The following is a 17,776-nucleotide window of genomic DNA, read 5'->3' as shown; positions in this document are numbered from 1 at the left end:
GTGACCTCGATCAGCAATATATTAACTATGTTTTCAGGTATGTATAACATTTCTATAGTTCCGCTATTGTGTAAGTATTATTATAAGTAAATTCATTTTCATAGCATTGCTTCTATTGGCAAATACTACAGCGGACAGAAAGAGTTACATGGTTGCAAATGGGCTGCATTATGGCTTTGTACAGGGAGCAAGACTGGCAGTCCAAAGCCCTTCCAACTCTTAGAGCATGTTCACACATGAAAAAAACACTCCAATGGTACAATGGTTTGGTACAATTCCGCGCCAAAATGCACAAAAAGCCACGCCAAATGTACAGCAAGAGATTTTGGACCACTCTCTTTAATTTCAGTGGACACATAAAAATAAGGCCACAATATAAAACAATGAGCGATTTGTTTTCAAGTATGGTTTCTAAGGTAAAAAAAAAAGCACTGTTTTTGCTTAAGAAACTAAAATGATTTTTACTTTAGGGTTTGTTCTGTTTTTGCATCTGCAGATTAGTCCAGTTTGTCTTCATCCTTTATTGGATAGTTACAAAACTTCTGACTTTTCATCACTTCATATACCATAAAAAACGAATAAAAACTGTCCCCCATGTATAAAAAAATTAGTTACAGGGTTCAGTAGAGGATAATTTTAACCATACTACTTTACTTAAAGTCGTAAAATAATACAAAACTTATAAATTTGTGTCAGCTGTATTTTCAGCTCTGAGCTACAGAGACCATTAGATAGCTGTTAGATTATAAATTTAATCTTTACCTTTCCTGGAGCTGATGGTGGTTGTCTTTTTCTATTTCTAAGCCAAGCGTTGAGACGGCAGAGCCGAGCTGCTCAAGTGCCACAACCTGGCACACCACCTTGCTTACCCTTACCTCCCAGCCCCTCAATAGTTGATTGATTTATAGGGCACTGTATTTCTATGAAGGAGGAGCTGGGAGGGGAAGGCGAGCGATGTGGTGTGCCAGGCTTTGGCACTTGAGTAGCTTGGCCCGTCTCCTTGACAGTTGGTTAAGGAATAAAAAGAAGTTTGGCGACCACATAATCTCCAGGAAAGATAGTTTTTGATTTTTTATCATAACAGCTGTCCAAGAGTGAAAACCAAAATATTAGCACTCTAAGGTCAATTGGATTTAAGAACACAGCATAAAATGTATTCCTATCCACAATACACTATTACTGATAGGTCACAGGGCCCTTGTGAACCATTCTGATAATTCATAAACAATAAAATAGCAAATAAAATAATATTGTATAGCAGTGGCGTAGCGTGGGTTGTCAGCACCCGGGGCAAGGCAAGTCATTTGCGCCCCCTAACCCGTGGATTTTAGCACTCGAGTCTCTTCCACTAGATTAGTTAAAGAAACCCTTACCCCCTAAGCACATGTATTGTTTATGAAAATACTGATGTAATTAAAGTAAAATGCATCTAAATACAAGTTTATTTTCACTTTATTGAGTGCGAACATGCATTACACATTCTCCGCTTTTTCAGCAGGTCTATAAATACAAATCTACAAATGTAGTAACCTAGCATAGGCCATGCTATTATATGTCGTCTCACAACAATCGTAAACGACAAAAAATATCAAGAACAAAAACTAAACATAAAATGGAACCATACCCTGGAGATGATCCAAGACTGGGCTAGATGGAGCCAACTTCCTCAACCCTGTACCTCTAATTGTAATTCTTTAATAGAAGTGCAAGATATCAATCTGTATATAATTAGGTAGGCAGTAAAGTTCCCCCACATTAGGTAGGCAGTATAGTTCCCCCACTTTAAGTTGGCAGTTCACCCACATTAAGTTGGCAGTTCCCCCACATTAGATTGCCAGCTCCCCCACATTATGTCGGGAGCTCCCCAACAATAGTAGGCAGCTCCCCAACAATAGTAGGCAGCTCCCCAACAATAGTAGGCAGCTCCCCAACAATAGTCAGCAGCTCCCCCACAATAGTAGCAGTTCCCCCACATTAGGTCAGCATTTCCCCCACATTAGGTCAGCATTTCCCCCACAATAGTAGGCAGGTTCCCCACAATAGTAGGCAGTTCCCCTACAATATTAGGCAGCTCCCCCCACATTTGTAGGCAGCTCAACCCCCGCCCCCCACATTAGGTCAGCAGTTCCCCCACAATAGTAGGCAGCTTCCCCCCCACCCCACAGACATACAGCTTCCAGCCATATACAGTGTATGGCTGGAGGCTGTATGTCTGTACTGCTGCCCCCAAAGTGATCCGGTCACCGCTCCTCCGGCCCAGGGGACATCTACTGCTATGGCCCATGGACCATAGCAGTAGGTGCCGGGACCGGGGGAGCGGTGACCGGAACATTGAAGAAGATGACGCGCCGCCGGTCACTTTCCAGGCCCCGGCCAGCGCGTGTCCTCCTGCGATGATCCTGCGGTCCTTCGTCTCTATGGTTGTATGTGACATCCCGTGCGTACAACCATAGAGGCGGAGAAGCGAAGGACCGAAGGAGGATGCGCGCTGGCCGGGGAATGGTGAGTGACCGGCGGACATCCTTATGTCCCGAAAAGATTTTTCGGGACACAGGGATGTCCGGGATAGGAATACTTCTTTTTATGTGCCCGGGCCGGCTCCCGTGTGTGGCTGCAGGCAGGGGCCGACCAGAGCATATAAAAACGAATACTGTATACTAAAAACCAGGGGGCCTCCAGCTGTTGTGAAACTACAACTCCCAGCATGCCTGGACAGCCTTTGCCATGCTGGGAGTTGTAGTTTCACAACAGCTGGAGGCCCCCTGGTTTTTAGTATACAGTATTAGTTTTTATATGCTCTGGTCTGCCCCCGCCTGCAGCCACACACGGGAGCCGGCCCGGGCACATAAAAAGAAGTATTCCTATCCCGGAGAGCGTGCCCCCCCAGATGTTGCGGCCGGACCCCCCTGCACCCACCACGCTACGCTTCTGTCATATAGACCATCACAATACTACATCTGTCTCTCTATCTTGCTCTCTCCACATAAAGTGATGATATATTTCACAGTGCCATAAACAGTCTCTATTAATCTGTATGGAACTGTAATGAGTCACTACCGTAACCTATCCATAATAATGTAGTGTGGATCTTAATACATATTATTACATAATTTTGCGGTGTGTCCCTAAATCCAATTGACCTTAGAGTGCTAATATATTGGTTTTCTTATTTTTTTTATTTTTTGGGGGGGCACCTTGGGTAGAAGTGTCAGATTAGCCACATAATTGTATTTGTATACATTTTGAGTATTGAGTCTTAACATATCTAACAGTGTCTGCAGCAAATACAGCTGACAAGTTCCCTTTAAAGGAGGGGTTTACGATGTATAAAAACTCAATTTTAGTAGTACACTTTAAAATGTCAAAAATAAAGTACCCTGTACAATTGTGTTATCATAATTCAGACGTGAAAGCCACTTGTGAACTTTACAGCACATTCCTATTTTCCCATGACATTTCTTGATACTTTAAACAGCTCATGTTTATTGTAGAGACATGGGGCCTCATGGGGGACTTATCAAAATCCCACTTAAATTATATTGTAGCATGCACTCATGGGACCCTTGATAACACTGACCTTCAATGTTATGAAGTGCAGTGTGCTTGGTGCTTGTTAGGGCTTATTATCATGATTAATAATAATATATATATATATATATATATATATATATATACACATACATACATACGCACATACATGCATATATATTATTAATCATGATAATAAATAAATTAAAAATAAATAATAAATAGGACAAATACCGTATGTCTTTGTAAACTATGCTAAAAACCAGAACATGTGCTTCTAAGCTCAACACTAAGAATTCTATTAGATAAAAACCATACCAGCCCAGATATGTTGGATCATGCTGTAATGAGCATAAAAAATGTGTGTATATAAAATAAATTAAAATGTTAACTAAGCCATTTAAATGTATTGGCCCCTATTTATAAATGGAAAGGGGTGGGGGTTACCAGAATTACTGTAGATCCAGTAAATGAAACCCAAGTCTAAATGATATCAAAGAGCGCAATTTTTTCCTACTGTTCATGTTATTTTAAACCTTACAGCTTTTTTAGTAGAACTAGAATTCTAAATGCCCAAAGGGAAATCCTTTCTAGAAAATTTTGATATAGCCCTGTATAAATGTTTTCTCTGTTTCCTGTCTCTGGTTAAATGGCTGCCCTTGCAAGTCATGTAGAATGAAGTTATGAGGTGATATCACAGTGGGCGAATCAGTTCGCAGGAATTTCGTTTTAATAGACGACGGGCTGTGCTATTGCTGAGAACCACAGGAATGTGGTAGGATTATAGTAATCAGTAAGGAACTCCTCCAACAGGATCTCGTGTTTAGGAGCGGTATTTTATATTTCAGCTAAGTGATTCTTATTTTTTTTATGGTGAAGTCAATTTGTGAAACACCAACCTAGTTCTTTTTTGTGGAAGTTGGTGTTTTTCAACCAGGAAGCCTCCGGCTGTTGCAAAATTACAGCTCCCAGTATGCTGGGACACCCTGATTGGAAAACGCTGCCATATGTAGTACATTTTAATCATTCTTATGCCTATTTTTATAATGTTCTTCAGATTTCTTATAAAGTCACACAATTTCCTTTAGATATATACATGCTTTGGCCAGACTGTGGTGTTAGACTAATAAGTTATACTAGGATTCACCTAGTATTCATTCATTCATTCAGGGATGAACGACAAGAATGACATGAGTGTCTTTTAAAGGCTCTATTTAGCTGTACTGCAGTATTTACCTTTTCCTTTTCCCCTTTTTTTGTTTTGTGTTTTCACACTTTATTGCTACATTTGTATACATATTTACCTTCTACCCTATATGTCTTACGATTTCACATTGATCCTGAGTTTCAGGTATACCTAATCCTGTGCTCAAAGAAATGCCACCCCACACCATTACTGACCCACTGCCAAACTGGTCATGCTGGAGGATGTTGCCGGCAGCAGAACGTTCTCCACGGAGTCTCCAGACTTTGTCACGTCTGTCACATGTGTTCAGTGTGAACCTGCTTTAATCTGTAAAGAGCACAGGGCGCAATGGTGAATTTGCCAATCTTGGTGTTCTCTGGCAAATGCCAAACGTCCTGCACTGTGTTGGGCTGTAAGCCCAACCCCCACCTGTGGATGTCGGGCCCTCATACCACCCTCATAGAGTCTGTTTCTGACCATTTGAGTGGACACATGCACGTTTGTGGCCTGCTGGAGATCATTTTGCAGGGCACTGGCAGTGCTCTTCCTACTCCCCTTGCACAAAGGCGGAGGTAGCGGTCCTGCTGCTGGGTTGCTGCCCTCCTACGCCCTCCTCAAAGTCTCCTGATGTACTGGCCTGTCTCTTGGTAGCGCCTCTATGCTCTGGACACTACGCTGACAGACACAGCCAACCTTCTTGCCACAGCTTGCATTGATGTGCCATCCTGGATGAGCTACACTACCTGAGCCACTTGTTTGGGTTGTAGACTCCGTCTCATGCTACCACTAGAGTGAAAGCACCGCTAGCATTCAAATGTGACCAAAACATCAGCCAGGAAGCATAGGAACTGAGAAGTGGTCTGTGGTCACCACCTGCAGAACCACTCCTTTATTGGGGGTGTCTTGCTAATTGCCTATAATTTCACAGAAGTGTGATTGACTTGGAGTTACATTGTGTTGTTTAAGTGTTCCCTTTATTTTTTTTATTGATTTATGGGAAGCGAAACTGCCATCTAGATGCTTCCTTCTCACTGAAGCTGGTATTAAATGGTTTGTCAGGTGGTTCTTTTTTAGTTATATGGTACAAATAATATTTAGCTTACCAGTTCTGTGCCTGGTTTCTTTTCCTTGTCTGGTGGTCTTTTGTGTTTAAATATAACGAGAATATAGTAGAAAGCGGCAACTCACTAGGATTTGGAGGGTAAAATCTTAAATACTTCATTTCATACATAGTTAAAATCTGTAACATGACAGCGTGGAGGGGAGAGGAGGAACAGATGTACGAGCTGGTGAGTTGACGCTTTCTACTATATTCTCATTATATTGATGCACAAACTGGACCCAAGGCTTCTCCCTGGGATCCTATGCCTTTCACCTTTTATAGCTTAGCACCTCCAGGAAGCACTTCACTAATGACCTCGGTCCATGTATCATAGCACCGTGACTCATTGTTGCAAGTAGTAGCTTACTCCACACTTTCTTCATATGTATTAATGGTGTTCTTTTATAGTTAGTTTCAAATCTTCCCAGAAGATACTGTTTGTTACTGGCTTCCCGTAACTGGCGCTCACATTTCACTCAGTGTTGTCAGCCATGTTGTGAGCGCCACATCACTTACTCAGCTGTGACGTTTTCTGCTGCACCTCCTTCCAGCTGCCGCTCTGCCCTGCCCTTCATGAATATGGTAATCACATTTGCACTTTTTTTTTTCACTGAGTCATCGGTTGTGGAGTCATTGGCTAATGATCAGCCAATAGCTGTTCAGAACAGACTCTGCAGCACCAATCTTCTTACTTGTTGTGCGCATGTCTGTTCCTTGCTTTGCAGCATCCTTAGAAACTGACTTACTTCTGAGCAGACTCCTGCAGTGCTTAGGGACTACTACTACTCCCATCATGAAACAGGCTAGTTTCCATAATGGTGGTAGTAGTTCCCCGGCTGCTGGAGTCTCCCGTTGGCTGGGGAGGCTACATTAGTATTTGTACTACTACCCCCATCATGGAACAGAGTCTGTTCCATGTTGGGGGGTAGTAGTACAGGGGCTGAAGGATTGATCGCGCCGGGTCTCAATTCTGACACCCGATGCGATCAGCAATTATGAATCAGGGGAGCGAGCGGCATGCTGCGCTACTCTGCGATGTATATACTGTTGAAACTTTCGTTTTTAAATCCCCCGCCGGGAGCTCTGAATGACCGGCCAGCAATTTTTGGTATTTCACAGTGCCCATTTAAGCATTCTACCGTATGATTTAATGTATAATTTTATTTTTGTCAACTTTTCTAAAAGATCTGAAACCTGGAACTAAGTGTTGTGTTGTATTGTCTGATGTTACTACGTATTGTTTAGGTGTTTTGTTAATGTGTTTAAACATTATGATAACAATAAAAAGATTGAAAGAGAGATGCTTCTATGATGTTCACAAGTCAGTAGGGTACGTAGGATAACAAATTCTGAACTGACTTTCTGAAATATCCCTTTACATACTTATGTCTCACCCTTTCTCCATATTGATAAAAGGAATTTGGGGAAATGTAAAAATATATTATATTATTCTTATATTTGTACTCCTAAAAATATATAAAAATAAAGTAGAGAGTATTTAGTAGTAGAATATTTATTTTTGTGTGTATTTGTTTTGCAGTGTTTTACTTTTGGCCTTTGCTTCACATCCTACTGGTAAGTAAAGTATAACATAATTTGTCCCATTGTCTTTTGGGAAGGGAGATCCCTGTGTATTACAGTGCATCGACATGTTGCAGCAGGGAATTGGCGGATGTAGCAAGGAATCTGTGCTGCCTGCCAGTGCTACATGCACTACTGCTACATGCGGATGTCCTGATACACACAGTAATCCCCTGCGCACTGTATCTTATAAATATCAGTGACACAAGCTCGGTTACCATGCTGCACACTGTGACACACAGAGGTTTGGCTGTAGCACAGTGTTTCCCAACCAGGGTGCCTCCAGCTGTTGCAAAACTACAAGTCCCAGCATGCCCGGACAGCCAAAGGCTGTCCGGGCATGCTGGAAGTTGTAGTTTTGCAATAGCTGGAGGCACCCTGGTTAGGAGACACTGCTATAGCAGAGAGAGCATGTGTCAGATCTTTCTGCATGCAAAGCTTGCTTCTTCGGAATTCCCCTTTAACCCCTTAAGGACCAAGCCTATTTTCACCTTAAAGGGGTACTCCGGTGGGAATTTTTTTTTTTTTTTAATCAACTGGTACTAGAAAGTTACTGTAAATGACTTCTATTAAAAAATCTTTACCATTCCAGTACTTTTTAGCACCTGTATACTACAGAGGAAATTCTATTCTTTATGAATTTCTTTTTTGTCTTGTCCACAGTGCTCTCTGCTGACACCTGATTCCCGTATCAGGGACTGTCCAGAGCAGGAGAAAATTCCCATTGCACACCTATGCTGCTCTGGACAGTTCCTTACACGGACACAGGTGTCAGCAGAGAGCACTGTGAACAAGACAAAAAATAAATTAAAAAAGAAAAGAATTTCCACTCTAGCATACAGCTGCTAAAAAGTACTGGAAGATTTTTTTAATAGAAGCCATTTACAAATCTGTTAACTTTCTGGCAATAGTTGATTTAAAAAAATTGTTTTCCACCGGAGTACCCCTTTTAGGACCAGAGCATTTTTTGCACATCTGACCACTGTCACTTTAAGCATGAATAACTCTGGGATGCTTTTACTTATAAATTTCCATATAAAATTCCATTTCATAAAAAATTTGAAAATTTTGCTTTTTTTTTCCAAAACTTTGAAGCTCTCTGCTTGTAAGCAAAATAGACGTTCCAAATAAATTATATATTGATTCACATATACAATATGTCTACTTTTATGTGTGCATCATACAGTTGACAGGTTTTTACTTTTGGAAGACATCAGAGGGCTTCAAAGTTCAGCAGCAATTTCCAATTTTTCACACAATTTCCAAAATCTGAATTTTTCAGGGACCAGTTCAGTTTTGAAGTGGATTTGAGGGGCCTTCGTATTATAAATACCCCATAAATGACCCCATTATAAAAACTGCACCCCTCAAAGTATTCAAAATGACATGCAAAAAGTGTGTTAACTCTTTAGGTGTTTCAAAGGAATAGCAGCAAAGTGAAGGAGAAAATTCACATTCGCATGTTCTTGTAGACCCAGTTTTTGAATTTTTACAAGGGGTAAAAGGAGAGAAACCTCCCCCCCCCCTAAATTTGTAACCCAATTTCTCTCGAGTAAGGAAATACCTCATATGGGATTGTAAAGTGTTCGGCGGGCGCAGTAGAGGGCTCAGAAGGGAAGGAGCAACAGTGGGATTTTGGAGAGTGAGTTTTTCTGAAATGGTTTTTGGGGGGCATGTCACATTTAGGAAGCCCCTATGGTGCCAGGACAGCAAAAAAAAAAAAAATGACATACTATTTTGGAAACTACTCCCATCAAGGAAGGTAACAAGGGGTACAGTGAGCCTTAACACCCCACAGGTGTTTGACGACTTTGGACGTGTAAAATAATAATAATTTTTTTTTTTACTAAAATGCATTTCCCCCCCCCAAAATTTTACATTTTTACAAGGGGTAATAGGAGAAAATGCCCCCCAAAATTTGTAACCCCATTTCTTCTGTGTATGGAAATACCCCACGTGTGGATGTCAAGTGCACTGCGGGTGCACTACAATGCTCAGAAGAGAAGGAGTTACATTTGGCTTTTGGAAAGCCAATTTTGCAGAAATGGTTTTTGGGGGGCATGTCGCATTTAGGAAGCCCCTATGGTGCCAGGACAGCAAAAAAAAAAAAAAAAAACACATAACATACATACAATTTTTAAACTGCATCCCTCAAGGAATATAATAAGGGGTACAGTGAGCCTTTACACCCCACAGGTGTTTGACGACTTTGGATGTGTAAATGAATATTTTTTTTAATTTTTCACTAAAATGCATTTTTTTCCCCCAAATGTAAAATTCTTACAAGGGGTAATAGGAGAAAATTCCCCCAAAAATGTGTAACCCCATCTCTTACTGTACTGAAATACCCCATTTGTGAACATTAAGTGCACTGCGGGCGAACTGCAATGCTCATTTGTCACATTTGCAAATTTTGCTGAAAGGGGTGGGGGGGGGGGGGTGTTATGTCGCATTTAGGAAGCCCCTATGGTGCCAAAACAGCAAAAAAAAACGTAACAAGCTGTATGGTGAGCCTTAACACACCACAGGTGTTTGATAAATGTTTATTAAAGTGGGATGTGAATTTAATCTAAAATGCTAGGATTACCCCAAATTTTTCATTTTCACAAGTGGTAACAGGAGAAGATGTCACCGTAAGTTTGTAAAAAAATAAATAAATAAATTCTTTGGAGTAAGGACAAACCTCATATTTGGATGAAAACAGCTCTGCGAGTGCACACCAGTAAGCGCAGTCAGGGGCCTTTACATGGGGCCAGAACAGCGGGACCCCCCCTCAAGGAGCGTTACATGGGGTACACAGAGTTAATAAAGTGGGGTACAGTGGGCAGTATAATGATAAAATAGGTTATGTTCCTAGAAAACAAAACAAAAAATTTGCCCACCCCAAACCCTATGCTCTGAATCATCATTCTGGGAATGTGACGTGTGTGGCCGTCCCTAACCTGTTGCCTCAAATTCGCACCCCGCTCAGGTGGAGAGAGAGCGCTGCGCATTTGAGGCAACATAAAATGTCCCCGATGATAGTAACTCAGTGACCCATGACCCCTTTATCAGGTTTTTCTGTTTTTTTGGGCAATTTAGTGGTTTATGGGGTTAAAATTTGGAATGTAATCTGGATTTGGTACATTGGGGTCAAGTTATGGAAAATTAAAATAAATAGGGAAAATTTTATACTGCATGGAAGTGTGATACTCCCTGAAGCAGTTTTTAATCCAGAGGCCCGGATGATCGGGGCAAGTGTCACACTGAGTGGGGGTGTCCTTCCGTATTCCCCTCTTTCTGGGATCGTCCCTTCTTTCCAGTGTGGGAGACTTCACCTGGAAAGTGTTTGCCTGGGACGATCCTGGCACCTATATCTCCAGTTTCTTGGGAACTCCGGCCTGCTCTTTCCAGGTCGCCAAAGATCAGGACCTTTAGGACTTCTTCTTAGAACTGGAGGAATGTCCCTGTGTTGCCAGCGTACTGGGACAGTACAAAAGAGTTGTACATGGCAACCTGTACCAAGAAGACCGCAACTTTTTTGTACCATACCCGTGTTTTGTGCATGGCGTTCTATGGCTTGAGGACTTGATCAGAAAGATCAACTCCCCCCCCATATGCTGATTGTAGTCCAGAATACAATCGGGCTTGAGGACCGTTGTTGTGGTACCTCGCACAGGGACAGGTGAGCTGCCGTTACCATGAATAGTGGTCAGCATAAGGACATCCCTCTTATCCTTATACCTGACCAGCAACAGGTTTTCATGGGTAAGGGCACGGGACTCACCCTTAGGCATAGGTGTATGGATTAAATTTAGAGGGAGGCCTCTCTGATTCTTCTGCATAGTCCCACAAGCGGACGTGATCTGGCGGCAAGGGATGTGAACAGAGGGATGCTGGTATAAAAGTTATCCACGTAAAGGTGGTAACGGGCGTTGCTTCAGAAGTGTGTATGAGTGTGTGCTTGGGTGCAAACTATATACGGTGTGTGAACACTGCGGACAAATAAAAAAGGGTGGCAAATGGCAGCGCCCTGAACCCCTAAAAATTCCCGGGTGACGCTAAAAAATGGGAAGGGGACACTTGGGGACCTATTAGGGGGGCGGGGGATTTTTATTTTTTTACTTTTTTTTTAAAACTCTTTCACCTACCTTTCTCTCACTTTAGCTGTCCCTGGCTTCCTCTCTTAGCTCTGCCCGCTGACTGAACTCAGTGGGTGGGCAGAGCTGAGAGAAGGGGACATTTACCCCTCCTCTGCCGACTGCTATTGATCATCCAACCAATAGCATCCCTCCTGGTTAGGTGACAGGATTGCCACCTCCCCCTAGCTACAGGAGGTGATAGTTGGTGTATACTACACTGCCATCACCTTCTATTTTCGGGTCATCGGGTCACATGTGACCTGTATGACCGGAATCGCCGCAGATCGCCGGTGTGAATTCACTGGCGATCTGCGGCGATGGCTGACGTGGGGGTGGGGACTTGGGATGCCTGCTGAACGATTTCAGCAGGCATCCTGGTCTGGTCCCTGCCTGGCAAGCGTCGAGGACTGGAATTCCTACAGGCATACCTGTACGCCACGTGTCCCTAAGTGGCTAAAGCAGTTTATACATGGTCCTGTACATAGGGAAATTTCAGCAACTCTTACCATTCTGTTGTCAGACAGAAGGAATGAATTGGATCACAGGAGTATTTGGGGTTTGCCTAACATGAGACAAACGGCGTAATAAAACTTGGTGTCCATTTTAGAAGATTTGTAAAGAAAATATGTCCAACAAATGATGCATTTGTGGAAAAAAAAGCACATTTTAACATGGTAGGACCTAAACTGACAGGAGTTCCCTTTGACTTTCAGGACATTATTTTCTGCTTAATTATAAGCCACTGTCCATGCCTGCTAAGGATTCCAGCTGGTAGATCCATGCTGCACCCCCAGAAGTGACCCCATTTTGGGACCTGCACCCCTTAAAGTGTTCACCTAGACCAGTATTGAGTACTTAGTAATAATTTGAGAAACACAATAAAGACAAAGTGCTCACTACTGGTCTAGGTGAATACTTGTCAAGTTATTCTCTAATACAGTCACGCATTCCAGATTTAAAAAAACATACTTGGTTATTCAGTGACATATATGCCTAGTTAGTCTAGTCCTTAAGGGGTTAAGATTTTGCTAGAGTTTCATCTTATATTGAAGGGGAACTTAAGTGTTATGTAACTTTCCTGATGAAGACAGAAAATATTCGGTTTAAAAAAAGCTTCCTGAATAAACTGTCCCCTGAAACAAAGTATCCGGCAATTGTAGAAGACTGACGGACACATAGAAGCAGACAGACCTAATGTAATTACTTACAACCATTTATCCACAATTATTTGGCAAATAAAAAGTTAATGTTGATTATTACAACCCATCTCCTACCAGGGGAGAATGTTGTTTTTTTTTTGTTTTTTTATATACTTAGTGAATGCCATGTGAATGACTGACCTAAGTTTGGTCTTATATGTTGTAGGTGGGACCACTCCTTTATCATCTATCCACAGGGATCATTGCAACCCCAAGCATGGGATCCCGGAGTCTCCCATTAGAACTGAGCAGCAGTCATAGGTGCGCGCTGCTACTCCATTCAATGTCTATGAGATATTAGAGATAGCAGAGCGCTGTACTCTCTTTATCGGTCCCCAAGAAGTGAATGGCGTAAGGCACGATTTCTGCCTTTTCTTGTAGGTGTCTGCCTGTCTCTGACAGATGGCAATCCGGACCACAGCTGCACAACCTTCTGTGTGGTCATTGTTCTAGAGCACTGTAGCAACATGGTGATCTAGAATAAAACCCCTTAAAGGGGTTTATCTGCCAAACTACAAGGTGGCAAGATGGATTTCTGGCCACATTTAGTCTGTTTATGTAACTCCTAGAACACAGTTCAGTCAAATATGGTGTAACAAAATAAGCAAGAGGAAATTCATTGGTATAAATACATTGGTTTTCTTTTATTAGGCCACTCCACTGATCCTGATATCATGGGAGATCAATATACTTTTTCCAGAAGAGTGGTTTATTAATATGTTCCACATAATCATGTGCAGTATTGTAGTGGCACGGTTTATGCAAAAATCTGTTTCGTAAAAGTGCCTTTTTTTAATTTTATTTTTTTAAACTTTATTGCACTTTAATATAAATCCTTTGCTCTTTGCAGGTGACATCATCAGTGTCTTGGAATTTCCCTTCCTCTATTTTCATACATTTCATAGCGGATGCTGTGCCAGGTAATCTGTCTGATGCAGCTTTGGTAAATTTTGTCTATTGTCTAGGGCTGGAACGAATGATTTTGTGAAATCGATTAGTTAGCCAATTTATTGGTTTGATTAATCAGATAAAAAAAAAAACAGGGGACCAGGGAAGGGTTAACAGAAGGAAGTGGGGACTGCATCGTGAAGAGTTAAAAGGGGGGAAAGGAGGGGGACAACACCTGAAGGGTTAATAAAGAGCGATGGGACAGCATTTGAAGGGTTAACACGGGTTGAGAGTGAAGGGGCAGCAACTGAAGTGTTAAAAGGAGAAAAGAGGGGACAGCACCTGAAGGGTTAACCTATAAGCCTCGCTGCAAGGGAAAAAGATCACAGATCTTAGCGATGGGTGTCCTCCCTGCACCAGGAAGATCTGTCACTGCATGGAGGATGGAGAACTGAGCATCTGAACCAGAGGCACTGTTATCAAGGGGGTGGCGCCAACTACTGGACTGTACTGCAGCCATGGTCATTGTGATGGAGGTAGGCCGCAGATGTTGCAGGCATGTTCAAAAAGGCACCCAGAGGCATGGGAGGATAAGGGGAGACTGAGGGGGACATTTAGGGGCAGACTGAGGGGCTAAAAGGCAGGTAAAGTAGTAACAATAGTAAGTTTACTAGGCCACGCCCCTAACAACGGATTTATCGATAATGAAAATCGTCCACAATGATTCTCATTATCGATATTTATTGCTGATATTAATCATTGCAGCCCCTCTAATGACTGACTTTTATCCATAGAGAAGCTGCACCTATTTATTTTCCTAATATTTCTGCTTAACAGCAGCAGTTTTCCACAGAAATCCCTGCCAAACGATTGTACATAACCTTGACATGTGACTGCTTGCCAAATGCTGTAAGCGGTGTCACATAAAGGATGGTTTAATGAAGATCTGACACTCAATTATTACGATGAATCTTTCATGGTGTCAGGGGTTCTTGTGTTCAAACACGAATTATAGCTGAACACTTCACGGATGTTTCTGGGTATAGTGCTGCAACACTTTACAATACTTCGGGAATACATTTGGGTCTTTTATTAAACAGTTTACATTATAACTTGCAAAAATGAACTGCTGAAATTTATTTTTTTGATTGACTGTACTTTTCTGAAACAAACTTACCTTATTTTTCGGACCATAAGGCGCACTTAAAATCCTTAAATTTTCTCACAAATCAACAGTGCGCCTTATAATGCGGTGCGCCTAATGTATGGCTGTGTTTTCCGACCTAGAACAGATTTTTGATCGCCGTGTACCACATAAATCAGTCAAAATGTTTTAGCACGGCCAGCATGTTGTACTTCGTGACTGATAGCGTTGAGTTTGAAATCCACTTCGTAAGCATATCTCTTAACAGGAGCCATTTTTGGGGCAGCGGGTATAGAAAATGAATGAATAAATGCACACACCTCCTTACTACGATGGCCGTAATGCCGAATCCAAGCAGTGCAGCTTCGTAGCTTACCAAAGCAAAAATTTGACTTACCGTATCAGAGTTTTGTTTCATTTAATAAATATTGCGCCTTATAACCCGGTGCACCTTATGGTCCGAAAAATACAGTAGAAGAGGATTGCGATTACGGATCATTGTCAGGGCCACACTAAACCATACATTCCAAACGTCTTAACCCTTTGAGGATCAAGGGACGTATTTGTCCCATGTTTTTAATTGCCAGATACAGGCAATTAAAAACATGGGACAAATACGTCCCTTGATCCTCAAAGGGTTAACCTGATACCTGAGGTTTGAGCGTTAAGACAGGTGCAAGGAGCAGAATTTATGGTCAGATCAGTGGGCAAGGTTGTCCTAAATGGAAGGCCTCTCTTATTTGGCATTTGGCAAAGGGTTAAAAAAAAATTGCCCATTGTGTAGTAGAGAAATTTCATTGAAAAGCCTATAAAATAAAGGCTTGTTTTCTACTGTCCCATAAGTAGCTTAATATGTGCAATGTTTTCCTTCCAGTGGAGTTTTTGGTTTCCTGCTGATGTTACTGTCTGTGAAGTTAAGGAGTAGTCTCTCTCCTGCACATCATCTATCATGGGGATTCCTGGCTAAGGTACGACACCTGCTCGGGTCATTGGGGTATAGTAAGTACTGTATGAACATGCTGGGCTGTCTCGATATCTTCAAACAAGACTGTTTACAGTAGTCTGAACATCAGAGACCTGGATGAATGTGTGGACACGTAAATATGTATTGCACAGATCATTCGGAGTACTGTGGTGGTTTGATATGTAGTTGCCGGCATTTTACATTGTATAGGATTTTTCCTGAGCTACTTCTCTAAGCATTAATCTGTAGACAAATAAATTTTTCTCTTTACTTGAATTAAAAGAAAAAAAATGTATTGCAGTATAGGGACATATTTTTCTTATTGGCCGATACAAAAGGAAAAACATATATACCAGTGCTCAGAGGAATTATAATTTTGGCGTAAAAATCACTATAAATTGACTTGAGCGAGTTCCTTGGTATCGTGGAGAATGCCATATCTGGTACTGGGTGGTGAAGTGATATACCTACTAGAAGGGAGGTCTGCGGAGTTGTGTTTGCATCCCCCACTGTGGAGTAAGTGAAGGCCAAGTCATTTTATAGTGATTTTTATGCCAAAAATCCTCTTAGCGCTCCTTTTGTATTGTTCATTATCTACGGATCTGTTTGGAACACATCCGGATTTTAATTTCGGCACTCTTCAGTTGGTCGAGATTGGATACCCCGTCAGGTGGAGGAAAGTTTGGTTTATTATATGCTAACGTGGCTCCAGAGAGCACAAAGCAATATGTGATATCTAATACTTTTATTCTGTATTCTTTATAAAATTGGTTTAGGTAGAGCATAACATACAGTCTATAGGCATTGTTCTTCTAGCAGACTTGAAGGGGCACGTAAAATATTTCAGATATGGATATGGCTATGGGTGTGGTAAAAATACCAAGTCATACTGATCTACACCAATCACACACAGCTGCTGTTGCGGTGCCTGCTGGACCCGACTCATCACCACCGATTTTCAGGTTGCAGTGATAAGTCATCTCGGGAATAACTGCTGCATCGCCAATCACTGACTAAAGACACCATTGCAGCCATAGATTGGCTAAACAGACCGTTCCTGCCAAGATGACTAATCACTGGAACCGGAAAGCAGCGTTGATGAATGGGGACTAGGAAGCCTACGAATGGCAGCTGTGGGTGTTCAGGGTAGCTAAATGCAGCTTATTTTTTATTATTAATACACCCCCAGTCTGATGTAAAAATGTTATGTCCCACAGACATTGATACTGCTGAAACAGCACACAGACACTCGATTCGCAAATTCTCACATCCTTTCATTTACAGACCCAATTGCATACCCAGTTAGACTGGCAGCATGCCCATTTTAGGTGTAGATTTTTCTACACCTTTAATTTGTGTGGTGGTCGTGTGATGTGTATGCCATCAGTACAAGGCTAGTATATGTTTTTTTGTTTTTCTTTTTCTTTTCAAATTGATACTTCTGCAACTTTTTCTGTGTCTTTTTAACTTGTTTGTGCCAAAATGTGCGCCTTTTTACAAATGCTGTCCACAGCCAGTTTTATAAGACAGGTCTGGGCTTGTGTAGTTTTGCGACAAATTGAGGGTTTTGTGACAAATTGTGTGACAAGTTGCCACAGCATCCATTACCACTGCATTAAAGCTACTACAAATCTGTGTAACCAGGGGTGTGGAAATTTTATTAAAAACTACTTGTCCACGGAACTAAAATGGAGCAAAATCTACTTGTCCCTCATGACGATCCACTTGTCTGGGCCAATTTTCGCTTTTACGCTCTCGTTTTTTTCCTCCTCGCCCTATAATAGCCATAACTACTTACTATAAGGATACCTTTTAATTTTTCAAAAACCTATTCTCTGAACCAATAAATAGGTGAAGTGAAATTGAAATAGTAAAAGATAATTTTGCAGATTTGGTGGATTTCTTTTCTATGCCATTTACCTTGTGGTTGAGCTGTTGTTTTGATACTTTAGGCCGGCCTGATTACAGCAATACCAGATTTTTATAGTTTACGTCATGTTTTAAAAAAATTAAAAAAATTCTGAACTTTTTTGACCCCTGTAGCTTTATTTTTTTCCACATAC

General features: G+C 41.6%; 1 protein-coding gene across 14 annotated transcripts in view; it reads left to right on the top strand.

The window, feature by feature from the left end:
- Window positions 1–17,776, top strand: part of TMEM241 (transmembrane protein 241) — a 194,884-nt gene that overhangs the window by 59,696 nt on the left and 117,412 nt on the right. For all 14 annotated transcript variants that reach the window (XM_056521710.1, XM_056521714.1, XM_056521708.1 and 11 more), the window contains exons 10-13: window positions 2–37; window positions 7,357–7,391; window positions 13,568–13,637; window positions 15,624–15,717. In XM_056521710.1, the coding sequence (XP_056377685.1) occupies window positions 2–37; window positions 7,357–7,391; window positions 13,568–13,637; window positions 15,624–15,717 (235 nt within the window). The remainder of the gene's footprint in view (window position 1; window positions 38–7,356; window positions 7,392–13,567; window positions 13,638–15,623; window positions 15,718–17,776) is intronic.

The sequence above is a fragment of the Hyla sarda genome, chromosome 5 (genome assembly GCF_029499605.1).
Source record: "Hyla sarda isolate aHylSar1 chromosome 5, aHylSar1.hap1, whole genome shotgun sequence".
NCBI classification, from domain to species: domain Eukaryota; kingdom Metazoa; phylum Chordata; class Amphibia; order Anura; family Hylidae; genus Hyla; species Hyla sarda.
Note: the sequence above shows the minus strand (reverse complement) of the source record. Positions and strands in the feature narration are given on the sequence as shown.